At 50.9% G+C, this 26,813-nt stretch overlaps 1 protein-coding gene across 1 annotated transcript; it reads left to right on the top strand.

Annotated features, from left to right (window-relative positions):
• Positions 1 to 1,341: 1,341 nt before the first annotated feature.
• On the top strand, positions 1,342 to 20,752 carry MAN2A2 (mannosidase alpha class 2A member 2). Its single transcript, XM_023725954.1, has 22 exons — positions 1,342 to 1,513; positions 2,064 to 2,321; positions 2,392 to 2,536; positions 2,657 to 2,828; positions 3,836 to 3,963; positions 4,206 to 4,379; positions 5,343 to 5,529; positions 8,507 to 8,684; positions 8,981 to 9,183; positions 9,385 to 9,567; positions 9,766 to 9,880; positions 10,110 to 10,177; positions 10,294 to 10,459; positions 10,945 to 11,181; positions 11,457 to 11,579; positions 12,349 to 12,463; positions 12,748 to 12,881; positions 13,089 to 13,230; positions 14,918 to 15,051; positions 17,247 to 17,441; positions 17,587 to 17,697; positions 18,327 to 20,752. The coding sequence occupies exons 1-22, from the start codon at positions 1,382 to 1,384 to the stop codon at positions 18,477 to 18,479; spliced, it is 3,453 nt and encodes a 1,150-aa protein (XP_023581722.1). The 5' UTR covers positions 1,342 to 1,381; the 3' UTR covers positions 18,480 to 20,752.
• The last annotated feature ends 6,061 nt before the right edge of the window (positions 20,753 to 26,813 follow it).

Below are 26,813 nucleotides of genomic sequence, written 5' to 3'. Positions count from 1 at the left end.
GGCCTGCGTCGCTGCCTCGGGGCCCCCCCGAGGGGATGTGAGGGCGGCGGAGGGGCCGACGGGGCCCGGAGAGGCGCGGAGGCCGGCAGCACACGGTAAAGCACCGGGCGGGCGCGGGGAGGGCTCTGGCGGCTGCGGCCGGGCCGGGTCGGCAGGAGCGCGAGCCGCGCTGCGGAGTCGGAGGGTCCGAGGTTCTGAGCCCGGCAGCTGTTGTTGCGGTCGCAGGGGCCGGCAGAGTAGGGGAGAGCCGCGGCCCAGGGGAGCGGGAGGAGGCCCGGTGGGCTGCAGGTGCTGACTCTCCGGTGATCCAACTCTTTCTCGCCAGCTCCACCCGCTTTGGCCTGGACCCAACCTCCAAGGGCTAAAAATATAGCCCGCAGGCTCCTGAGCGGAATCAGATCGCGCTAAGTAGGGCACAACGCAGAGGCAACAGAGCTCCTCGGCCCGAGGGCCCGCGGAACAGACTCTGAAGCGGCGGCTCCCGCCCTACGCTCGGCCCAGCGGCTAGCATCCTTCCCCCTCTGAGCAGGCAAGTGGGGGCTGCGGGTGGTGCGGTGCCCTGAAGTTGCCCACAACCAAGCAGCTATGCCCAGCCTTTCACTACCCAGAGGACCTTGAGCTTCAGTGCTGGCTGCCAGGGTCCTTCCCAGGGGTCCCTTAAGTGCTCCGTAAGCCTCGGCTGCAAGTTACTAAGCCCAAGAATCAGAACTAACGGAGAAGACGTAGGATTTGCTTTATGTTAGAAACATAATTATCTTTCTTTCTTGTTTTTATTCATTTTGTCTTCTTAAGGAGAGAGGAGCTGTTTCTGATGAGTGCCTGTCTGTTTCAAGGGGCAGGCAGAGAGGCTTACTTGCCAGTCTCTTACCCTTTTAGCTACACAAAATAGGTACCAGTTTGTTCCTCCAGAACTGGAAGCACATGGCCAAGGAGAATGGACACACGCTTTCTCTGGCCAGCCTGTGCTGTTCTTGTAGATAGGCTCAACGGGGAAGCTGGTTATTTCAGGAGATGGTGTAAACTCTTGGAGTCAGAGTATGGGAAGTTTGTTATCCAAAACAATTTTTATGGCATCAGCCTCAGAGAGAGACAGCATGCATCATCTCCACTTTATGGCAGAACTGCTACTAGGACCAGGCAGGACCGGCCCCAGATGTGCTACAGACTTTTGTTTGCTGAGTCTTGGTCAGGAGAATAAAATCAAGTTCACAGCCCGTGTTGGGATCTAGGGCTGAGAAGCTTGCTGTTTTTGGAGTCAGGCAACTAAGTGTTCCTGGGGAGCAGCTCTTAGGATGTCGTTGGGCATTTGGTGAAAGACGGAGATTTTGCATACTAGTGCTACAGGTGGTGTCCCTTCTGCCAGGTGTGTGTGGAGGCCAGAATGAAGCTGAAAAAGCAGGTGACAGTGTGTGGGGCTGCTATCTTCTGCGTGGCTGTCTTCGCACTCTACCTCATGCTGGACCGAGTGCAGCACGATCCCACTCGGCACCAGAATGGTGGAAACTTCCCCAGGGTGAGTCATGGCTGGTTGCTGACCTCTTCAAATACAAGACAGTGGACTCAGGTTATCCCCCAAACAGGAGGGTCACATCAGCCCAGGACGGTAGCATTCCTTCCCAGTAGGCAGGTTTTCTAGAAGCCCCAAGCGAAAAACAGTGATGACAAAAAGAAGAAAAATGGCAGTATGCATCGCTAGTCTGTCCTGAATTCTTGGCAGGCATTGATGGATTGGAGCATTCTTTCCCACTAAGCCTTGATGCGGTCCTTCTCAGCATAGTGCTCGAGACAGCCAACGCCGATGGTTCAGGATAGGCATGTGAGAGAAGATCTCTGCCATCCCTGAGCTACAGGGTGATGGTACTCCCAACCCACATGGATGGTGGTCCTCAGTAGTGGTTTGCACGTCTTCCCTTATCTGACCAGACCCGTCCATCCTCGTAGATTCGTGCTCCTGGCTTCTTTTGAGGAGGGAAGGATCCTAGTTGGGCCTTAGGTGGTGTGCCCCAAGCCGAGATCCTCTCTGACCCAAGGGGCTGTGGGTGACTGCTCTGGTTTCTTGGCAGAGCCAAATTTCTGTGCTGCAGAACCGCATTGAGCAGCTGGAGCAGCTGTTGGAGGAGAACCATGAGATCATCAGCCACATTAAGGACTCCGTGCTGGAGCTGACGGCCAACGCAGAGGGCCCGCCGGCCCTGCTGCCCTACTACACGGCCAATGGCTCCTGGGTGGTGCCACCGGAACCCCGGCCCAGCTTCTTCTCCATCTCCCCTCAGGACTGCCAGTTTGCTTTGGGGGCCCGGGGCCAGAAGCCAGACCTCCAGGTAAGAGTCAGAGTGGCAGGGACCCACAGTAGCCATGGATGGGGCCCTGAGCTGCTCTCCTGCCTGGCAGATGCTAACTGTGTCGGAGGAGTTGCCGTTTGACAACGTGGATGGCGGTGTGTGGAAGCAAGGCTTTGACATCTCCTACAGCCCACACGACTGGGATGCTGAAGACCTGCAGGTGTTTGTGGTGCCCCATTCTCACAATGACCCAGGTGAGGGCCCACAGGCCCCTGGGAGCTGGGGTGCAGAGCGGGCTTTCTGCTGGCCAGAGTGTGGGAGGGACAGTTGAAGGAGATGGTGGAATCCTCAGGGGTCTGTTTCCTCCCCCCCAGGCTGGATCAAGACCTTTGACAAGTACTACACAGAGCAGACCCAGCACATCCTCAATAGCATGGTGTCCAAGCTGCAGGAGGACCCCCGGCGGCGCTTCCTCTGGGCGGAGGTCTCCTTCTTTGCCAAGTGGTGGGACAACATCAATGCCCAAAAGAGAGCAGCAGTCCGAAGGCCAGTGTCAATCGAGGAGTCATAGGAGGGCTGTTTAGGAGCAAAAGGAATGGAGGAAGGTCATCTGGGCCCCACATCTGGGTGTATAGGTCTCGCCTTAAGCTGTAGGTGCCAAGGTGGCAGTGTGAGGCAAGGGGAACCGTGGCGGGCTGATGGTAGAGGGGATGAGAATGAGAAGGCAAGGATTGGTTTGAGGGCTGCTAGCCTCGGGAGAGAGGGCAGTGGTAGTTCAGTGATAGAATTCTTGCCTCCCGTGCAGGAGACCTGGATTCCCTTCCCAGCCAGTGCACCTCATGAGCAGCTGCCACCCATCTGTCAGGGGAGGCTTGCATGTTGCTATGATGCTGAACAGGTTTCAGCAGAGCTTCCAGGCTAAGACTAGGAAGAATGGCCTGGAGATTTACTTCTGAAAATCAGCCAGTGAAAATCCCATAGATCACAATGGTCTGATCCCGTTGTGCATGGCGTCACCATAAGTTGGTGGCCAGCTTGGCGGCAGCTAGCAACAACAACAACATCTGGTATAGAGAGGCCCTGGGTGGGGCAAACGGTTAGCACACTCGACTGCTAACTGAAAGGTCGGAGGTTTGAGTTCACTCAGAGGTGCCTTGAAGAGAGGCCTGGCAGCCTACTTAACAAAAAATCAGCCATTGAAAACCCTATGGAGCACAGTTGTATTCTGACACACATGGAATTGCTATGAGTTGGAATTGACAACAACTGGTGATTTAGTAGGAGAGATTAAAGTTGTGTGAGCATAAATGAAGAGGGAGTATGGGGCTGTAGTCCTAAAAGCATGGATAGAGTTCCAGAGATAAGCAGGATGTAGGACAGCATAGAGGGTGGTTGGAGGGAAGGGGAGCGCGTGTGTTTGTTCTCGTGGTCCTGGGTTTGGTGCACTGGCTCCCCAAGGCTGCATACAGCCCTAGCATCTTCTGGTTGGTAGTTCTGGACCAGGCCTGGGAAAGAGTCCCCACCCTATGCTGAGCATGAGTCCCCGACTACAGGCTGGTGGGAAACGGGCAGCTGGAGATTGCAACAGGAGGTTGGGTGATGCCTGATGAAGCCAACTCCCACTACTTTGCACTGATTGACCAGCTCATCGAGGGCCACCAGTGGCTGGAGAAAAACCTCGGTAAGTCCAGGCTCAGAAAAAGGAGCCTGCCCCTGTAGATGGGGCCCAGAGGACATCAGGGTACTGTAAGGCACAGGGATGTTGGGGGGGGTTCCTTTCTAGGTGAATTCCACCAGTGTGGGCCTGGTGGAATGGCATTTGACCACTGTCCATCAAGGCAGGAGCTGAGGCCCCAGCATCCAGGAGGCGGAGAGGCCAGGCTTGAGGTGTTCAGGGCCTCTGACTTCTGTGCCCTTGCCCAGGTGCAACCCCACGCTCTGGCTGGGCAGTGGACCCCTTTGGACACAGCTCCACCATGCCTTACCTGCTACGCCGTGCCAACCTGACCAGCATGCTGATCCAGAGGGTGCACTATGCCATCAAGAAGCACTTTGCTGCCACCCACAGCCTGGAGTTCATGTGGAGGCAGACATGGGGTAAGGCCAGGTGGGGTGGAGGGGCCACCAGAACATGTTTTTCCCTGGGGAAGAGCAGGGATATTATGCCCCTGCTATTCTTCAGACCAAAGGTCTCTGGGTGGCACAAATGGTTTGTGCTCAACTATTAACCTAAAGGTTGGTGGTTCAAACCCACCCAGCGGCACTGCGGAAGAAAGCCTGTTGATCTGCTTCCATAAAGATTCCCGTTGCAGTCAAGTCGATTCTGACTCATAGTGACTCTATAGGACAAGGTAGAACTGCCCCATGGGGTTTCCTAGGCTGTAATCTTTATGGAAGTAGACTGCCACATCTTTCTCCCGCGGCAGCAGTTAAGCACTCAGCTGCTAACTGAAAGGTTGGTGGTTTGAACCCACCAGCTGCTCTGCAGGAGAAAGATGTGGCAATCTGCTTCCATAAAGATTAAAACCTTGGAAACTCTATAGGGTAGTTCTACTCTGTCCTTTAGGGTTGCTGTGAGTTGGAATTGACTCCACATCAACAGGTCGGCCGTAAAGATTATAGCCACAAAAACCGTATGGAACAGTTGTACTCTATAACAGATGGGGTCGCCATGAGTCGTAATCACTTCCACAGCAGCCGGTTTGGTTTTGGTCTTTGGCTCTTCAGACCAGACCACAAGCACTGGGACAGGCTGCCAGAAGCGGTCACTCCTTCACTTTAGGCGGGGTCACATTGACCTCTGCGCTCTACAGAGCCTGATGGCTGTTCCCAAGGGCCTGAGCCTACCGTGGGTCACCACCCTGGCAGATCCATGGGCTCTGGGCCCTCCCTGTGTCCTGACCCCTGGCCTGCATGTCCTCTACAGCCTTAAGCCCAGTTGGAGCCGTGCCTTCTGTCAGGGCTGCCTTTAACCAGCCCAGACCCTCGCCCTTCGGTGTCCCTGTGCCCAGCTCCAGAGACTGCCTGCCGGCAGCTGACTGCACAGTGTGTCTTCCACAGACTCAGACTCCAGCACAGATATCTTCTGCCACATGATGCCCTTCTACAGCTATGATGTCCCCCACACCTGTGGCCCGGATCCCAAGATCTGCTGCCAGTTTGATTTCAAACGCTTGCCTGGTGGCCGCATCAACTGCCCTTGGAAGGTGCCTCCCCGGGCCATCACGGAGGCCAATGTGGCTGAGAGGTATTTGCTTCCAGCTCTGGGCTGCGTGTGGTGTTGCCATCTACACCCCATGGAGGAGTCAAGAGACCTGGCTTCTGGGCTGGGCTTTCCCAATAAGGGGGCTGCCTGACTCAGCCCGGCCATGGCTGAGCTTCCATAAAATGGAGGAGTTGGGCTTGGGTGATGGGTTCAGGCCCATGGCAGTTTTGGTGGTGGCCCCATACTAAGTCTCCCTGGAAAGCTGGCAGGGCTCTGAGGAATTACCTTCCTTAGAATGTTTTTAGTTTCCCCAAATGATTATGCATACAAGTGTCCCAGCAAACTATTAGAGCCAGTTGACTAACTCAGGTGAATGAATCTCAGATTAAGTACAGTTCTTGTAGACCATAGGCTAATAAGCCCGAAGTTAGCCTGGGCATTCTGACTTGGCCCTAATCTAACCAGCATCCTCAGAGGTCAGTTGACCGGGAATCCCATTCTCCTAGAGATCCTCAGATTCACCTCAGTCCCAGCAAACAACCTCAGCTTCCAAGGAAAGACCTGTTCTCTTTGAGAGAACCTTTAGGGACCCCCTAAAGATTTCACTATTGCTAAAGTCAGCCCCCCCGCTGGGAAAATGCTGATGAAGAATGATCGAAACAGAGGTTTAGCCAGAACCGAGTGGCCTTAAGAATATAACAAGTTGAACTGGTTTTCGTGTTGCAATGCTCAGATTTCCATGATGTCTAGGAGGTGAAACGTGACCGAAGGGGAAAGAAGCGTCTTTTGTTTCCAGAATCCAGAAACCTAAATGCTGGCTCCAGGCAAGAATCTAGGGCTATTCAAGCCTGGTTTTTCTTAAAGTAGCAACTGGGATCTAAAGTTGCCGGCCTAGGTTTACAGAGGACAATCCGAGAGAGAGAACTGCATTTTCTCTTTTGAACAGATTACTGGACTGATAAAGCAGGGAAAGGTGGTATTTGAAGCATCCTCTTTTGATGTTCTTGAGAGCAAAATAGGAAAGCACAGGTTAAGCCAGTACAGTTAAGTAGATTGGTGGCTGGTTCAGCTGTGATACCCATCACCTGCCAATTACTAGGGTGGTCTAAAAAGAAGAAGGGGATTCTAATGATCTGTTAGAGAGCTTTATTTTTCCGTTGGTTTTACCAGCAATCTGGGTGAAATACAGAAAATAACAAATGCTTATATATAGTTTCTAGGAGTCCCTGAAAGTACCCTGTTGGCACAGTGATTAAATGCTTGGCTGCTAACTGAAAGAGTGGCTGTTCAAACTCACCAGCCAGTCCGTGGGAGAAAGATGTGGCAGTCTGCTTGCATAAAGATTTACCGTCTTGGAAACTCTATGAGGCGGTTCTGCTCTGTCCTGTACGGTCACTATGAGTCAGAATCGACTGCATCAATAGGTGGGAGTCCCTGGGTGGTTAATGCGATCAGCTGCTAACTGAAAAAAGGTTGGAGGCGCGAGTCCACCCAGAGGTGCCTTGGAAGGAAGACCTGGCAATCTATTTCCAAAAACCCTGTGGAGCACTGTTCTTCTGTGACACACATGGAGTCGCCATGAGGCAGAATCGTCTCAACGGCAACTGTGTTTGTTTTTTTAAATATGTAGTTGGAGCCCTAGTGGTACAGTGGTTAAGAGCTTGGCTGCTAACCAAAAGGTCAGCAGTGCGAACCCACCAGCCACTCCTTGGAAACCCTGTGGGGCAGTTCTGCTCTGTTCTATAGGGTCGCTATGAGTCGGAACAACTTGACAGCACCGGGTTTGGTTTTGTTTGGTTTACTGTGTGCCAGGCAGTGTTCTAAGTACTTTACAAATATGAGCTCATTCAATTTATTTTACTCCTCTTAACATTATGAGAGAGCCCTGGTGGCGCAGTGGTTAAGAGCTTGGCTGCTAACCAAAAAGTCAGCAGTTTGAATCCACCAGACACTCCTTAGAAACCCCATGGGGCAGTTTACTCTGTCCTGTAGGGTCTACATTGTCGCTATGAGCTGGAATTGGTTGGACGGCAACGAGTTTGGTTTGGTAACATTATGAGGATATATGGCTACTGATGTTATCCTTATTTTACAGAAAGTGAGGCACAGAGAGGTTAAGTAACTTGCCAAAAGTCACTCAGCGAGTAAGTGCAGAGGTGGCATCGGCGTGGTCTGGCCACCAAGCCCAGGCTCTTCACTCCCACTTGTGCTGCATCACACACTGGTGGGCACGATGAAGCTGGAGTGTCAGAGCCCAGATCCCAAAAGATCTCAGCAGGTTGGGATGTGGGTCACATCCAACCAAATAAGATTCATTTGAGATGAATGTAGCTTAGCTTCAGAAAGCAGAATATGAAGGTTCAGGATGAGAAGAAAAGGGCTGTCTCAGCCACATCTACAGAGAACACCATAAGTCACATTAAGCACAGTTTGGGACGGTGTGGTGGCTGCCAAACACGGCCATGGGGACACACTGCTCCCAGGGAAGTTCTAGGCCAGACTGAGGGGTGGTTTGTCCTCCCTTTGCTGGTTGCCCACCCTGGGCTCCTGTACCCAGTGCTAGGCCCCTCACTCTGAGGATCGCTGGCACACTGGGGCTGTCAGGGAGCTGACAGTGAGCAGATTCCAGACAGTGCTGTGTGGGAACCATGTAGATGGGGGAGCTGGGATTGTAGAGCCTGAGGAGAAAGCACGGAATGTGAGCACATTTTTGATAGATCTGAAGAATGATCGTGGGAAGAAAGATTGACTTGTATATAGTGTCAGAGAGCAGAACTAGGGTCAGGGAATTGAAGCCATAAATTCCAGCGTAGCTTAAGGGAGACCTCTCAGGTTGTCAGAACCGTCTGGAGAACACTGGGTCCCTTTGGGGCTGGGCTTTCCCTCCCAGGAGTATTCACATGAAGGCGGAAGGGCTTCTTGATAGGGGTGTTTCAGGGGGCCAAGTCAGGGATGGCTCTCCGTGGGGACGCCCTGGTGCTGAGTCCTCATGTTGGGTTCTGCCCTTTCCCACCCGCAGGGCAGCCCTTCTTCTGGACCAGTACCGGAAGAAGTCCCGGCTCTTCCAAAGCAATGTCCTCCTGGTGCCACTCGGTGACGACTTCCGCTATGACAAGCCGCAGGAGTGGGACGCCCAGTTCTTCAACTACCAGCGGCTCTTTGACTTCCTCAACAGCAAACCCGACCTCCATGTGCAGGTGTGGGGGGCTCAGCCAGGGAGAGGCCTCAGCAGTGCTGCAGCCCCGTCCTTCTGTGACGGTCTGTGCTCCCCATTACCGGCTCCAAAGCAGGGCTCATTCCAACTCTAGCAGGGTTTTCCTTGTAAGAATTCTCTCCCTGGCTCCCAGCTTCTCTGTGAAGCTAGAGAGGGTGACATATGGTGACAGCCTCTGCTTAGGCACAGCCCCTGCCCTCACCCCCCACTGCAGCACTGTGGCCACAACTCCCACGAGGCTCTGGAACTGACGAGAGTGGGTTTTTGGGGTCCCCACAGGCCCAGTTCGGCACTCTCTCCGATTATTTTGATGCTCTGTACAAGAGGACAGGGATGGAGCCAGGGGCTCGGCCTCCAGGGTTTCCTGTGCTGAGCGGGGATTTCTTCTCCTATGCGGACCGGGAGGATCATTACTGGACAGGTTACTACACTTCTCGGCCTTTCTACAAGAGCTTGGACCGCGTTCTGGAAGCCCACCTGCGGTGAGAACCCCCTTTCCCAGGCTGGAGGTAGTGGGAGGAGGGCTTGGGGAGGGGCTGGATCCAACAGGGAATATAAGGGTGTAGAGACCAAGGCAGGTAGAAAAGTGGTGGGGAAGAAGGGGATCAAGCTCCTGCTTGGAGAGCGAGGGTGGGACCCTGGGGAACTGTGCTGGCTGGTGGCTGACTCCTCTCTCTGGGCAGGGGGGCAGAGATTCTGTACAGTCTGGCTGTGGCCCACGCCCGCCGCTCTGGAATGGCTAGCCAGTACCCGCTCTCCAACTTTGCCCTTCTGACGGAAGCTCGGCGCACTCTGGGCCTCTTCCAGCACCACGATGCCATCACTGGCACCGCTAAGGAGGCAGTCGTGGTGGACTACGGGGTCAGGTGGGACCCTCTCCTCTCCTCCATCAGCTCCACAGCCCCTGCCCACCTTCCCAGGAAAGGATGGATGTGGCAGCCAACTGGCAGGCCGGCCGGCTGGGAGCTTGTCCTGCTGGCAGGGCGGACAACCTCACTGTAGCGGTGTTTTGCGGGCCCTGCATTGCTCATCTTCTCCATAGTCTGTCTTCCGCCCGCCCACAGGCTTCTGCGATCCCTGGTCAGCCTGAAGCAGGTCATCATCAACGCAGCTCACTATCTGGTGCTGGGAGACAAGGAGACCTACCACTTTGACCCCGCGGCACCCTTCCTCCAGATGGTAAGCCCTGCCCCGGAGGTATGTGTGGGGTGGGGGTGGGGGGGGTGGTCCAGAGAGCTGTTGTGTGAGGGTGGCACTCCCCTGTTTCTTCCCTGCCTTGAAGGAGAGTTCTGAGTCCAGGACAGCTGGTGATCCGCATCCAGGACGTGCTGAGGGGGTGGGCACACAGGGAGGAGGTGGGACTCGGGGTCAGGCCAAACCGCAGGATGGTTCTTCCCTTCCCACCCAGGATGACACCCGCTTAAATCACGATGCCCTGCCAGAGCGCACCGTCCTCCAGCTGGATTCCTCACCCAGGTGGGCCACACCAGGCCTAGTGCTGAGAGAGAGACCCACCTGAGGCTCTTAGCGCCTCCCTCCCTCCCCCTGCCCCCAACCCCTGCCCCCTGCGTCAGCCCGCCTTATGTTGGCAGGTATGTGGTGCTATTCAATGCACTGGATCAGGAGCGGCTGAGCGTGGTATCCCTGCTGGTCAACTCACCCTGGGTGCGTGTGCTCTCAGAGGAGGGCCAACCCCTGGCCGTGCAGATCAGTGCGCACTGGAGCTCTGCCACGGACATGGCGCCCGACGTCTTCCAGGTGAGGCAGGTCCTCCCTCCACCCACCGACACCAGCTGCTCACCCTCCTGCTGCGGCACTGCTTACTCCCCAGCTTAGGGGTGGGAATCTTGGGGAGAGGGTTGCCCAGAGGACAGTCACCCTTGCAAATGGAGTCTGTCCTTGGAAAGAAGATGAAGGTTTTTGTGGTAACGATAATAGTAAAAATGACATTTGTAACGTCCTGGTCATTCATTCACGTAACAGATATTTATTGAAAGTTTTAACGTGTGGTTATCACCTCATAGTTTTTCAAGTATCATTTGAGACTCTTAAGAGTTTGACAAGGAAGAAGGGGCAAATGATGTCACCTCCACCATCGGCGGGCGGGGGTGGGGACAGAGGCCCTGGGAGGGTGGGTGTTGGGCCTTTCAGTAAGCAGACCTGCCTGGACTAGAATCGCAGGGCTGCATCTAGAACTGTTGCTGCTGTGTGGCCCATGCTTCCTCTTCCTCCTGTGCCAGCAGGTGTCTGTGCCCGTGCGCCTGCCAGCCTTGGGCCTCGGCGTGCTGCAGCTGCAGCAGGGCCTGGACGGGCACCGCACCCTGCCCTCCTCTGTGCGCATCTACCTACACGGCCGGCAGCTGTCCGTCAGCAAGCATGAAGTGTTCCCGGTACGCGTCATTGACTCTGGCACCACAGACTTCACCCTCAGCAACCGCTACATGCAGGTCTGGTTCTCAGGCCTTACTGGGCTCCTCAAGGTAAAGGGCCAGGGGTGGTGGGGAAGGGCCCGGGCTGGAGGAGGGGCGTGTGTTGGGAGAGCTGGCGGAGCAGGGGTCCTGGAGCAGTGCAGAGCTGTCTCCAGGGCTGTCCTGCCCGCTGACGGAAGGTGGACGTAGGTGTGGGCATCTCAGCTCCCAGCTACCAGCACGGGGAAGCTGGGCTTGGCCCCTTGGGGAATTTTGTCCGTGCCCTCCTGGGGGCAGGCCTGATGTGCTGGGGTGGGGCCAGGGGTCAGGGCTGTGTTTTTTGGCAGAGCATCCGAAGGGTGGATGAGGAGCAGGAGCAGCGGGTGGACGTGGAGTTCCTCGTCTACGGCACCCGCACGTCCAAAGACAAGAGCGGAGCCTACCTCTTCCTGCCTGATGGCGAGGCCAAGGTACCCTAAAGACACCTCACACAGCCACTGGGGCCTGGGCGGGCTCCCTTGCAAGGAAGGCGTGCGGAGACAGATGAACTGAGGCGGTGAGGAGGGGCATGGATCTACCAGGAGGAGGGTACCGGAGGCCCTGCCTTCCTCCAGGGTGGTCCCTGCCTTTGCTGCCTCTGGCAGGTAGGGTGGCTGGGGGACTCTCACTGGGGACTTGGGTCCAGTTCTGTCTGAGTTTCTTAGTGCTGTTGTAACAAATACCACAAATGGTAGTTTTAACAAATTTATTTTCTCACATTTTAGGAGGCTTGGAGTCTTAAAGGCAGGGCACTGGCTCTAGGGGAAGGCTTTCTCTCTGTCTGCTCTGGGGAAAAATCCTTGTCTCAGTTTCTCTAGAGTTCTTCTCGGAGTTGCTTGGAGATCTTTTCCCCGTTTGTGTTTGCTTCTGTGTCTAATCCGTTTTTTTTTATATCTCGGAAGTAGTTAGGTTTAAGACAAACTCTACACTGATAGGGCCTTGTTAACATAACAAAACCCTACTCCCGGATGGGATTACACCCACAGGTATAGGGGTTAGGATTTACGACACATCTTTGGGGGACACAGTTCAGTCCATAACACTGGGAGGCTCTCACTGGGGGCTTGGGTCCAGCTCCGCTCAGGGGCGTCAGGCCAGAGCCTGCTGGGAACGAGTATTTCCCTTGCCCAAGCCTAGGCTTGCACTTCCCAGCTTTGCTCCCTGTGCTGTGGGCTCAGCCACCACCTGCTCTTTCCCCAGCCCTATGTCCCCAAGGACCCTCCTGTGCTGCGTGTCACTGAAGGCCCTTTCTTCTCAGAGGTGGTTGCCTACTACGAGCACATTCACCAGGTGGTCCGGCTTTACAATCTGCCAGGTGAGGGGGGCCTCTGGGAAGAGCTGTGGGCTCCACAGAGCTTGCCATGCTCTTCCTTTTGCCCCTTCTCCATTCAGACTGGCAGGTAAATTTCTTGTTCCCAACAAATGTAACTTTCCAGATGGGGATGTTTAAGTCTTGGAGAAACGGTCACCAAGAATGCTCTGGGACTAGCTGGGGGAGTTGGGCCAAACCTCTCCTGGCTCAGCCTTGATTTCTCACAGCCGCTCAGGCTGTGGCTGGTCTTCACCCCTGTCCTTCTCTCCCCTTGTCCCTGTGCCCAGGGGTGGAGGGGCTATCTCTGGACATGTCGTCCCTGGTGGATATCCGGGACTACATCAACAAGGAGCTGGCCCTGCGCCTGCACACAGACATTGACAGCCAGGGCACCTTCTTCACTGACCTCAATGGCTTTCAGGTGATTCCTTGGGCCGGGGGCCCCAGAGACCCCACGGAGCTGGCCTTGGACTCTGCTTTTTGCCTCCATCACAGTCTTAGAGGGGTGGTCTGCCCTGAGAGAGAGGGAGGAATCCGAAACGAGAGTGATCAAGGGCATCTTTATACGGGGGCCCCTTGGGAGCAAATGGTGCCCAGCTGCCCTGCTCTGCTAGTCTTGTCCCCACAGGTACAGCCACGGCGGTATCTGAAGAAGCTGCCTCTCCAGGCCAACTTCTACCCCATGCCCGTCATGGCCTACATCCAGGACATGAAGAACCGCCTCACTCTGCACACTGCCCAAGCCCTGGGTGTCTCCAGCCTCGGCAATGGTGAGTAGGGCAAAGAGAAGCCCATCCCACCCCCAGGCCTCCTGCCACACAGGCCTCCCCCTCCTCTTTGCTGTCTGCGTGGCTTCCGTCATTGGGCAGGGCCAAGCTGTTAACAGCTGCTGTTGGTCACATAAGGGGAGTAGGAGAAAGGCAGACAACTGCTGTCACCTACAGCCCTGGTGGAGGCAGCAGTGGAGGCAGCTGGGGTGGTGGGTGCCTTATCAGGTCCCCTAAGAAGCATCACGTATCCAACAGTGATTCTCAACTGAGGTGTGCAGTCTCCTTCCCTTAGCCAGGGGTGGAAGTAGGGATCATCTGAAAAGTGCATTCAGTGTCATAATGAAATGTTTAGGAAAGGAGAAAAAAATGTTCTGTTTTCCTTTTAACGGTCATTAAAAGAGAGTGACTTTCTTAAGACCCAGAACAAGGGCATTGAGGAGCACTGCCTGCCTGGTAACTCTGGGCGTGCCTCAGTGGCTCCCATATCCTCAGGGTAAAATGAACAGCTTGGGCTTGGTGACCTCGGAGGCCCTGGGGTCTTCATTTGCGGGACTGAGCCTTTGTGAAGGGCCGAGCCGACAGTGCCAGGGCCAGGCTCTGCCCATGGGCTGGTGAGTGAGGGCTGTGGGGACTTGACTCCTGTGGAGGGATTGTGGCTGCCCCGCCCCTTTCCCCAGGAGCAGCCAGTTGCAGAAATATCCTGTGGGTCTGTCGATCTCATTGATTCCTAACTATAGCCTAGTATCCCCAGTTGATTATTTCTCTCTGCCCCCTGTGGTTGTTTTATATCCAAGGGGCCCCTTTTAGAGTCTTCAGATATCTCTCAGTGACGTTGGTTGTTGTCAGTTGTCATCCCGTCGATTCTGGCTCATGGCAACCCCATGTGATAGCTCAGGGTAAAAAGACTGAGAACTACAAAAGTCAGAATAAGGGCTGGGGAGATGAAAGAGAAGAGAGGGCCATCTGTGTGGGAGAAGTTGGTGTGGGCCCCCTCAAGGGGTCCTTAAGAAAAACAGGTTCTGGGGAAAACCCTTATTCCAACACATTGCATTGAGCCCCTTCCCAAGCATATTTTTAAAAGGAAAGCACAGGTAAATCACCTGTCATCTCTTCCCCCACCCCCAAATGACACCTAATTTGAGCTGTGCCTGATTGGCGAGCTGGCTGTGCCTCCCTGTCACTGAGACCGCTGGTTTGGGTCTGGCCTGCTGGGGCTCCCTGACTGACCCATGCGGAGCAAGAGCAGGAGAGCCTGGGTTTTAGTCACAGCAAAATCTGCCCCAACCTGGGAGAGCCTGCCCCAGATTGGGGATCTGCAGCCACACAACTGGTGGCTGTTGATTCTTGTTTGCGCGTTTGTTTTGTTTTATGTAGCTGGTCTCAGCGTGGCTCCCTGCCTGGGTGCCTCTGTCTGGGCCGCACTCCTGAGTCACAGGGCAGGGCAGTAACCACCAGGCTTAGCCTGCCCTCTTCTGGGCCTCGTTTCATCTGTAAAATCAGGGCACAGGAACATCTCTTCACTAAGCTCCCTCACAGGCTCCATGACTTCTTTCTCTCCTGAGGGACTGAGCTTTGTGTTCATCTCAGGGACTTTTCCCTCAGGGCCTGTGGTTGGGCTCTTCTTCCAATGATCGGTGTCTGCCTGGGGGTCTGGGGCAGGCCAGGGGCTCACAGTTAACTTCCCCAGGCCAGCTGGAGGTGATCTTGGACCGGCGGTTAATGCAGGATGACAACCGGGGCCTAGGCCAAGGGCTCAAGGACAACAAGAGAACCTGCAACCGTTTCCGCCTCCTGTTAGAACGGCGAACTGTGGGCAGTGAGGTAAAAGCGGGGCCTAACTCCCAGGGAGCCACTTCAAGCCAGTCCCTGTGGGTAGCTCTGGGGGTTCCAGCCTAGGGCTTAGGAACATAGCTAGAGTTGGACGAAGGGTAGAGAGAGTAGAGCTGAATGAGGGCTCAGAGTGGGAAGTTGGCAGGGCTGTCTTGAGAGGTAGTTTGACATTTTGCTAGTCCACCTCATGTGGCCTGGCACCTCCCTCCCGGCATCACCATCACCCGGTTGCCTGTTCATTTCCTCTTCCTCTGTGCTGCCCTCCTTGTCCCTCCTGGCCCAGCATCTTCTAACTCTCCCTGCTCTACCCTGCTCATCTCATGGTTTCCTTTGCCCCTACCAGCCTGGTTTTTTCTCCACACTGGCAGTCATGTTTAGGGGCTTGATCCCTCCCAGCAGCAGCAGTGACTGAGAGGTAAGGGGCAGTGGTGGGAGTGCGTAGCTAGTCTTAGCAAGCTGTAACTGCAGTGGGAGCTGGCGGGAGTTAGAGCCTGCCATGCACCATTTCCAGTGTCTGGTGGCACAGTGGTTAAGCACTTGGCTGCTAACCAAAAGGTTGGCGTTCAGACCTACCAGCTATTCCACAGAGAAAGATGTGGCAGCCTGCTTCCATAAAGATTACAGCCTTAGAAACCCTATGGGGCAGTTCTGCTCTGTCGATAGGGTCGCTATGAGTTGGAATTGACTCGGCAATGAGTTTGGTTTTTAGTATTTTTTGTGGTTCTGTCACTTTCTTACCAGATGGACACTGAGCACTTGCTGTGTTTCAAGGACTGAGAGGGACACAAAAATGTATAGGATACAGACCCCACTCCCTAGGAATTTACTCGTCAGTGGGGTGGGGGATATAAGATAGGCGTGTAAAAATACAAGGTAGAAAATGGATATGTGCCAGTGGTACTGAGGAGAGAGAAAGCATTGTAGGCTGAGGGGACCTAGAACAGCTTCCTAGAGGAGGTGTCACCCAAGCTCGGCTTTGATGAATGGGGCTATGATTGAAGTACATGAACCAAGGCTCGGGGTGGGAGGCAGGAGGGACAGTGTGACAGGGAGTAACAATGAGGTCATTCAGTTAGACTAGAGCTGTGCTGTCTAATATGGTAGCCACTAGCCACATATGGCTATTTAAATTAATTAAAACTAAATAAAATTAAAAGTTCAGTTCTTCGTTTGTATTAGCCACATTTCAAGTGCCCAGTGGCCACAAGTGGCTAATGACTATCGTATTGTGCAGCTATGGAATGTTTCCATTATTGCAGAAATCCTGTTGTCAGTGCTGGGCAGGAGCATGGTGGGGGGAGTCGGTGGGGGCAGACTGCGGAGGGCCCGAATGCCAGCTGAGGAGTGTAGACCTATCCTGGAGGCAGGGAGGGGCGCTGCCGAGACTGCCCTCAGCACATCACTAAGGACAGGGAATCGGGTGGGTGTGCAAAAAGGACACTGGAGGCAGGGGTGACAGTTTAAAAGCTGTTCAGACAGGATGTGGAGGTGGCTTGAACTCAGGCCATGGGATGGAGACATCAGGGTGGGTGTGAGGGACGCTGCAGGGGTGGAGTGGAAGAGGATTAGCAATACCTGGGCATGGAGATCAAGGGAGAGGAAGTGAGATCCGGGGCAACCAGGAGAGTGGTGCTGGGACAGAAATCCAGGAGGAGAAGTAGCCGCTCAGGAGGAAAGCTCAGCTCAGGCCTGCTGAGTGTGAAGTCCAGGTGAGCCATCAAGGGAGTAGCCCCTGGTGGGCAGAGCCATAGGGCCAGTGGGCCCAAGAACGCGGGCTGGCGCTGTGGATATAGTGTCATGCCTAAGGCCAGAGCACTGCAGAGGGCACGTCCGCAACTGGAGGCCTGTACTGCACAGTGAAACACGCATTCTTTTTTCCATCCTCCTTCCTGCACTGAGAGTCTCACTTTGTGATGGGAGATGTGACTAATGGCAGTGTGTTGCTCATGTTAGTGATATGAAAGCCAAAAACAAAAAAGAGGTAGAGAATAAATGGCCTAGTGAAATAGTCCTTTCTGAGCTGTGTAGCCTGGGAAGTGGCCACAATTGAAGGGTTAGAGGAACAGTGCCTGGAGTTAGGTACTGGGGCCCCTTAGACACAGACAGTCACATCAGGAAAGCTCCTTCCAAAGGCCCTGCTGGATGTGCTTTCCTCCCTTACCCGCATCTGGGGATCAAATTTTCAGGTCCAAGATGGCCGCTCTACCAGCTACCCATCCCTTCTCAGCCACCTGACCTCCATGTACCTGAACACCCCAGCACTCGCCCTGCCTGTAGCCAAGAGGCAGCTACCAGGCCCTGGTCTGCGCTCGTTTCATCCTCTGGCTTCCTCACTGCCCTGTGACTTCCACCTGCTTAACCTGCGGACGCTTCAAGCTGAGGTGAGTGTCCCACTCAGCCCTGTACCTCTGTGGCCATATTCCTGCCTTGCCTCACTCATACCACTTCCTGTCTCTGTCCGTCCTTCGGGGCAAAGATGCTGCGGTTCCCTGAAGTCCCTTTACTGTCCTTTGTCCCATCATCCAGGATGATGCCTTGCCCTCAGCAGAGACTGCACTTCTCTTACACCGCAAGGGTTTTGACTGTGGTCTTGAGGCCAAGAACTTGGGCTTCAACTGTACCACAAGCCAAGGCAAGGTGAGCAGGGCCCAGGTTTGAATGAGAGGGGGGCAGGGAAATGGAGCTTCTGTGAATGGCATAGCAGGAGCTTGGTGGGGCGACAGGGTGGAGAGGAAAGTGACCCTGTGGAACTTCCCTGAGGAGAAAAGGGGAAGCTGTTGATGTGTTTTCAGAGCTACCCAAGCTTGGCAAGGGCAAGTTCCAGACAAAGCACATGGCCTGAGGACTTGTGTTCCCATGAGTAGGGACCTTTATTAAGCAAAGTGGAAAACATCAGAAATAAAACACCAAATGCCATCATGCTGTTGATTGCTAAGCTCCGGTCATGGGCTCAGACGTTTCACGATAAACGTCTACACGTGCAGGCTTTCTGTGATTCCAAAGTGAACCAAGATATGGTCCCTGCCTTCAAGGAGCTCATAGTTCAGTGTAACAACAGTTCCTATGCTGGGATCCATGGACGGGCTTTGGGGTGTAGTAAACCTGAGATAGCAGGCAAACTCCTGTGCGCATGTAGGTATATTGCTAGTGAGAGGGGCCAGTGCTTCTGCCAGATTCCTAAAGAGGTGACAAGTGGAATAAATGAAGAGCTACATTATCTAGTGTATCAACACCCAGCTCAGCTGCACTTCCTCTCCTCTCCACAGGTGGCCCTGGGGAGCCTTTTCCATGGCCTGGATGTGGGTTTCCTGCAGCCAACCTCCTTGACATTACTGTACCCTCTAGCCTCGCCCTCCAACAGCACTGACATCTACTTGGAGCCCATGGAGATTGCCACCTTTCGCGTCCGTTTGGGCTAGGGCTTCTTGTGGCCCCACAGAGACTGCCTCTTAATATGAGATAAGGTTGGATAAGCCACACTGGGCACCTTGTCCTGATCTGCCTCTCAGAACTGTGACAGACTGGGCTCTGCCCTCATTTCCTGTTTATTGTTGCTTCTGTGTTTGGGGGCAACCCACAAGCCCAGTGCTGGGCAGATAGGGCAGATGCTAGTGAGAACAAGGAGAGGAGGCCATTGGTCAGAGTGGGTGGTGCCATACTCGGCTTTGGGGTATGAGCGGCCGCCCAGCTGGGCACAAGGCTCAAGCCCCCATCCTCTTCCCAAAATAAGATTAGGGGAAGCAGGGACAGGAGAGGTCAGGGGAGGCTAAGTGGGTAACAGCCCAGTGCACCAGGGTCACTGTAGGCAAGAGCTGGCTCTAAGGGGAGTGCTGGGGGTATGTAGAAACTGCTTGTCCTGGTGTGACAAGCAGGAGCACCGTGACTCTGGAAGGGGGGGTGGGGACCCAGAGTCAGCAGTGGGGGTGGCGGAGAAGGAATCCCCATTTTTCCTAAGAGAAGGCTCAACTGCTTTCTGTGAGGCTCCACTCAGTGCTCCCTGGCCTGCACACCTGGCCTGGGGCTGCACTGCAGCAGGAAGGACTCTCTAAGGATTGGACACTATGTTGTGGCCAGAGGTCATTGGACACTTCAGGTACCAAAATCCTATCTCACACTGGGCACTTGGTGTGTGTGCTGATTTGTGGGGTGGCGGCAGGTGTGGGGAGTCCTCTGCCCTACCCGACTCCTGCTTTGGTTCCTGTGCTCTGTACACCACTGTCCGCAAGAGCCCCTTCCTGTCATAGGGGGTTTTGTCTAGTAAACTTCCTTTCCCTGGAAAGAAAGTGAAGCCTCCAAGACCCTGTGTCCATGGGCACCTGGAGAAGGCTTTCAGCAGTGTCCCTACTGTCAGGCCTCGAAGCTTCACTTCCGGCACATCCTTCCCAGAAGCATTCAGTTCCCTGGCACAGGGCCTAGGGCTCTGTAGAGTCAGGAGGCAGTACAGCTGCTCGCCAGCCTTCATTTCAGCTTCAATTAATAGAGAAAAATTTACGATAGTCTCTATAGACGCTGAAAAGATACATGGTGAAAAATTAAAATCCATCCCGTATTAAAACTCTTGTAAGTTAAGACTAGAAAGAAACATCCTAATCTAGATAAAGGTCTCTGTGAGAAACCAACGGTGAATGGCATTCTAGCATCACACAGCACAGGCAAACCCAGGGAAGTCAGAAACCAGCCAGGGACATTAGCCTGGTTCTGGCACTGTGAGCTCTGAGGGCAGTGAGGAGTTACCACCGTCATTTTCTGCAGATGATAGAAGTGCCTACGTATAAAATCTAAGAGAATCAACTGAAGACTAATATGAGCATTGTGTAAGTTGACCCAAATGAAATACGTATCATGTTCCTGTAAAGATTTTGGTTTTCCCCAAATCAACCATGGATTAAATCAGTATGGTACTGGAGTGGGCTCAGAGAGACCAACTGATGGGACAAAACAGAGCCCAGAAATGGACCCAGGTACACGAGAATTTAGTTTATGATCAAAGTGGTATTTCAAGTGGAGCAGAGATGGATTATTTAATAAACAGTACTTTGAGACAACTGGCTATCTATGAAAGTAATAGAACTCTACCTCATAGCTTACACAAAAATTCTAGGTGGAAAAAAAAAATAAAACTACAAAATTACTGAAGAAAATATAGACTATCTTTATACCTCTGGTGTGGGGAAGTCTTTTCTAAAAATAAGAAGCCTGAAAGACATAAGGGAAAAGATAAAACAGATTTTACCATCAAAAAAATATTGAAAGTTCCTGTATGATGGAAAATATCAACGTTAGAACACAACAGATTTGGAGAAAATATTTGCAGCATATAAATCAGTGGTTACAATTGGCTTCAGAGAAAAGCTTGCTTTGGGGACTTTAGAGGAAGTCACTGGGGCCTGTGAACTAGCTACCTAAAGATTCAAGGGTGACGCAGCTGAGTTCTTCCAGGCCATCCAGGCTTGTTGCTGGGCTCAGATTCTAGTTTTACCACTTGCTGTATAACATTGGGCATGATACGAAACCTGTAAAGTCTGTTTTCTCAACTGTATCTAAATCATAGTGGAAGAAATAAGATAATATGAAGTGCTTAGCAGAGTGCCTGGGACATATACCAAACCACACCCACTGCCATCAGTTCGATTCCAACTCACAGCGACCCCATAGGACAGAGGAGAGCTGCCCCATAGGGTTTCCAAGGCTGTAAATCTTTACGGAAACAGTTTGCCACATCTTTCTCCCACAGAGCAGCTGGTGGGTTTGAACCACTGGCCTTTCAGTTAGCAGCCATGCACTTTAACCACTGCATACCAGGGCTCCTTTTTGGTACATATAAGAGCTTAATAAATATGAGGTCTAATCATATTAGTAAAGGATGCTAAGCAATTATGTCATTAAAAAAAAAAACCCAAAGCCATTGCCATGGAGCTGATTCCAACTCATAGCGACCCTACAGGACAGAGTAGAACTGCCCCATAGGGTTTCCAAGGAGCGGTTGGTGGATTCGAACTAGCAACCTTTTGGTTAGCAGCCTGGCTCTTAACCACTGCGTCACTAGGGCTCCAATTACATCTTGTTAGGTGCCGTCAAGTCAGTCCCACCCAACTCATAGCAGCCCTATGTACAACAGAAGGAAGCAAGCCTAGTCCTGCGTCATCCTCATGACTGTTAATGCTTGAGTCCACTGTTGCAGCCACTATGTGATCCACCTCATTGGTGGTGTCCCTCTTTTTCGATGAGCCTCTACTTTAGCAAGAATGATGTCCACCTTACGTCATAGCAGGTGTTATTTGCTAGTATAATTTGGAATTAAACAATAGGGGAGAATCTGTGAGCCCCTAGGAAATGAGCAGAACAAAGGATATCATCTTTGGAGTCTTAGATGTGCAGTGAAATCATTCATCTTCCAGGAACTACACTGCTGTTTCATCCTGCACACTAGTCTTTGAGAACTACTTAAGGCAGCATTGCTCAATGTGTGGTCCAGGATCACTGGACTTACTTACTGAAAGTACAGATCTCTGCACTATCCTGAATAGGACTGCTCCTTCAGCCTGGATGCTGGAGATGGGTGGAGCAGAGTTACAGCTCCCCTGAGGCTGACATGTAACAAGGTGTGTATGTGGTGGTTGGGGGGAGTAGATTCCTAGGTACAACCTATTGAACCAATTTCCGGGAGGAGGGGCCAAGGAATTTTCATTTTTAACAAGCTCACCAGATGATTCTTTTACACATACAATGTGGAAATGGGCCTGCTGTCTAAGACATGTAGCAACCCATTACCACTAAAGCCTCAGTTCTGGGGCTATAATCAATACTAGAACCAGGATATAATGCAGATGCAAATTCAACCACTAGAAATAGAATTCTGTCCCTCCCTGCAGCCTTTCATCCACTTAACTATCAAGTTTCCATGGAGAAGGCAGGCCTGTATGGCCAGTTGGAAACCAGGATATGTGTAAATTGTGAAGTGCCATACATGTAAGTTGTCAGGTGACCTATTATCACAGATTTAAGGTGATAATGTAGAGTTAATCTGATGGTGGTTGTAGTTTGGTTATATAGTGAAACCTATGAGAGCCGGAACTCAATAGGACTGCCTTGTTTTTCCAGGTCTTGCAAGTTTCCGCCTTTGACAGGGTGCAGTCTTAATCACTTTTCTGTCACTCTGTTAGTGGAAAATACTTGCATTTTCCTTCTCTGACAGATTTCTGCCTTACACAGTTTCTGGCTTTCACAGGTTTTACTGTATAGGAGAATATAGAAAAAATACAGTAAAGTAGTTAGAAGTGATAAGGCATCAGATCAGTAACTTAATCTCAAATGGTCCATGGGAAAAAGTTATTTGTACTGTTACCTCCAAATTTCCTAAAAGTTTATGATTAAAAAATATCTAATATCCTGGCTCAGGTCAACAGCAGGTTGACTAGGGAGGCCTCAGACTCATAATCCAGATCCACAAGCCAGATCAGACCTGATCTTTACTATGTCCAGTGGTTGGAGCTGACCTCATTTGTGGTCACTCTTCTCTACTTAAAGGCCAAGATGGTGGAGCAGTCAGATGCTTCCAGTGGTCCCTCTTACAACAAAGACCCAAAAAAACAAGTGAATCGATTAGGGGCCCTGAACATTAAAGGCAAAGTTGAACAATCGGAGTGAGCAGCAGCGGGAGGGAAAGATGGTTCAGAAGCAGCAAGGAGTTGCCTGACCTGACCTGGTGGGAACCAGCACCCTGCAGCCAGCACATGCGATGAGGCACGCAGTGGTACTCGGGACGTGCTTTCCACATCGGGAGAGACTGAGCAGTGGAGAGTCTACTCAAGCCTCCAGAACCAGTGAAAGGCAGCGCTCAATCGGCAAAAAGATAAGTACATGCGTCTAACCTACTGCACAGATCAGAAAACACCCACTTTGGGAAAAACCTCTCTCCCATTTACCTGCCCCCTCCCCACTCTGCACTGGGTCCAGGGTGGCTTCAGCTATTGCCCAGTCCCCTGGGCCGGAAGTAAGGACCCGTCACACACCCTGAGCCATTGGGAACAAATTAACAAATGGAAAAAATAATCTGCCAGCTCCTCTAAGCTGGGAACTTAGAGTAGGCACAGCTCTTTTGCCTAGGCACAGGCATAAAGGGTCCATGGACTTTGCATGCCTTTCACGCCTGCAGTCCTGTGTGGGCCCATTTCAACATTGTAGGCCCTCATTAGCACAGTACAACAGGGTATATACCTGAAGCCTAACTTCAGCTCTTTCAGCTATACGGTAAAGTGGCAGGTTTGTGACATTTGACACCTCTCTGCCCATTAAGCAGGGTGCTCACCCACATCAGGGGCCTGAGGACTGGTGGCTACACCCATGCCACCTAGGCACCCATGACAGGGGTACAAGAATAAGTGGTGCCTCGCAGTCTTTACAGCCAACAGCACTGGGTGGCCACAGTCCAGCTGCAAAACCCACCCACCTACGTGCTCTAGGGAATAGGGATGTACTTTCCTCCTAGACACTCGGGCAGCCATCAGCCCCCGCCTTGCTCAGCGTGTGACCCCCTACTGCAGCCAGATACCTGTGCTTACACTAATCACACCTGCCTGTCTAGGACTGTAGGTGAGAGCCTGCACCATATACTTGGTGACCAACTATGTGGACACCTGAGCTGAATCCATACAAGAAAAGTAAACAGACCCCTGGGCTCACATACCTAGTAACAGATCTAACCACCCGGTGACAGGACGTTAGAACTTCAAAGGCTCCAATAATCAAACTAGTTTACGCGAGCAGCCTATTTGGGCATACAAAAACAAAACAAAACAAGAAGCTAGGACACAGTAAACAGATGCTTACTGATGGCTCGGAGACAACAGTCAATATCACATAAAGAGGCAGACTATGATGGCTTCAGCAAGCTCCCAAAACAAAGAATCAAGAAATTTTCCGGAAGAAGAGAACTTCTTGGAATTACCAGAGGTAGTTCAAGAGATCAGGAAGGAGATCATCCAAAATGCAAAAAAAGCCAAGGAACACACAGACAAAGCAACAGAGGAACTTAACAAGATTAAAGCATAATGACAAATTTAACAGGCTGCAAGAATCCACAGACAGCAAACAGAAATCCAGAAGATTAACAATAAAATTTCAGAATTAGACAACTCAATACAAAGTCATGGGAGCAGAACTGAGGCAATGTAAGTCAGAATTAGTGAGACTGAAAATAAAGCACCTGACACCTACTTGTTTGAGGAAAAATCAGATAAAAGAAATTTTTAAAAATGAAGAAACCCAAAGAATTATTTGGGACTGTATCCAGAGGAATAACCTATGAGTGACTGGAATACAAGAATGGGGGGGATAACAGAAAATACAGAGAGAATTGTTAATGATTTGTTGGCAGAAAACTTCCCTGATACGGTGAAAAATGAGAAGATAACCATCCCAAGATGCTCCTTGAACCCCACACAAGGTAGATCCCAAAAGAAAGTCACCAAGACATATCATAATTAAACTTGCCAAAACCAGAGATAAAGAGAGAATTTTAAGAGCAGCTAGGGATAAACAAAAAGGCATCTACAAAGGAGTGTCAATAAGACTAAGCTCAGACTACTCAGCAGAAACCATGCAGGCAAGAAGGCAATGGAATGACATATATAAAACCTTGAAGGAAAAAAATTGCCAGCCAAGAATTATGTATCTAGCAACATCGTCTCTCAAATATGATGGCAAAATTAGGACATTTCCAGATAAACAGAAGTTTAGAGAATTTGCAAAAACCAAACCAAAATTACAAGAAATACTAAAGGGAGTCCTCTGGTTAGAAAATCAATAACATCAGATAACAGCCCAAGACTAGAACACAGGGCAGAGCAACCAGATATCAACCCAGACAGGAAAAACACAAAAACAAATCAAAGCTAAAACACTGAAAATAGGGAAACAGAGACTTCGATATGTAAAAGATGACAACATTAAAACAAAAAGGAGGCGCTAAAAAAGGTAGTCTAGATCTTTCACATGGAGAGGAACTCAAGGCGATATAAAGAAATAAAAGAGTGGTTTAAACTTAGAAAAATAGGGGTAAATATTAAGGTAACCACAAAGGAAATAATCCTACACATCAAAATAAAAAACAAGAAAAAATATAAAGACTCAGCAAATACAAAATGAACAACGACGAAAATACATAAAGAAAAACAGCTCAGCACAGAAAATTAAGTGGAACAAACCGTCAACAACACAAAAAGACATCAAAATGACAGCACTAAACTCATACCTATCAATAATTATGCTGAATGTAAATGGACCAAATGCACCAATAAACAGACAGTGGCGGTGGATAAAAAAACACGATCCATCTATATGCTGCCTGCAAGAGACACACCTTAGACTTAAGGACAAAAACAAAAACTCAAAGGATAGAGAAAAATATATCAAGCAAACAACAATCAAAGAAGAGCAGGAGTGGCAATATTAATTTCTGACAAAATAGAGTTTAAAGTAAAATCCACCACGAAAGACACTATATAATGATTAAAGGGTCAATACACCAGGAAGACATAACCATAATAAATATTTATGCATCCAATGACAGGGCTCCAGAATACGTAAAACAAACTCTAACAGCATTGAAAACAGAGATAGACAGCTCCACAATAATAGTAGGAGACTTCAACACACCACTTTTGGTGAAGGACAACACATGCAGAAATAAGCTCAACAAAGATACAGAAGATCCAAATGCCACAATCAACAAACTTGATCTCAAAGACATATACAGAACACTCCACCCAACAGCAGCTGAGTATACTTTCTTTTCCAAGGCACATGGAACATTCTCTATAACAGACCACATATTAGGCCATAAAGCAAGCCTTAACAGAATCCAAAACATCTTTTCTGACCATAAACCATAAAAGTAAAAATCAATAACAGAAAAAGCAAGGAAAAAAAATCAAACACATGGAAACTGAACAACACCTTGCTTAAAAACTACTAGGTTATAGAAGAAATTAAGGATAGAATAAAGAAATTTATAGAGTCAAATGAGAATCAGAACACATCCTACCAGCATCTTTGGGATACAGCAAAAGCAGTACTCAGAGGTCAATTTAGAGCAATAAATGCATACATCCAAAAAGAAGAAAGGGCCAAAATCAAAACATTAACCCTACAACTCGAACAAGTAGAAAGACAGCAGCCTTGGGCACCATAAGAAAGGAAATAAAAAGAATTAGAGCAGAATGAAATGAAATAGAGAAAAGAAAAACAATTGAAAGAGTTAACAAGACCAAAAGCTGGTTCTTTGAAAAGATCAACAAAATCGATAAACCACAGGCCAAACTGACAAAAGAAAAACAGGAGAGGAAGCAAATAACCCAAATAAGAAATGAGATGGGTGATATCACAACAGACCAACTGAAATTAAAACTACCATAAGAGAATACTATAGAAAACTGTATTCTAACAAATTTGAAAACCTAGAGGAAATGGACAAATTTCTAGAAACACTCTACCTACCTAAACTAACACAAAACAGAGGTAGAACAACTAAATAAACCTATAACAAAAGAAGAGCTTGAAAAGGTAATTTAAAAACTCCCAACAACAACAACAAAAGCCCTGGCCCGAACAGCTTCACTGGAGAATTCTACCAAACTTTCAGAGAAGAGTTAACACCACTACTAATAAAGGTATTTCAGAGTATAGAAAAGGATGGAATACTCCCAAACTCATTCTGTGAAGCCAGCATAACCCTGATACCAAAACCAGGTAAA

The sequence above is a fragment of the Trichechus manatus genome, unplaced genomic scaffold (genome assembly GCF_000243295.1).
Source record: "Trichechus manatus latirostris isolate Lorelei unplaced genomic scaffold, TriManLat1.0 scaffold00009, whole genome shotgun sequence".
In the NCBI taxonomy this organism is placed as follows: Eukaryota; Metazoa; Chordata; class Mammalia; order Sirenia; family Trichechidae; genus Trichechus; species Trichechus manatus.
Note: the sequence above shows the minus strand (reverse complement) of the source record. Positions and strands in the feature narration are given on the sequence as shown.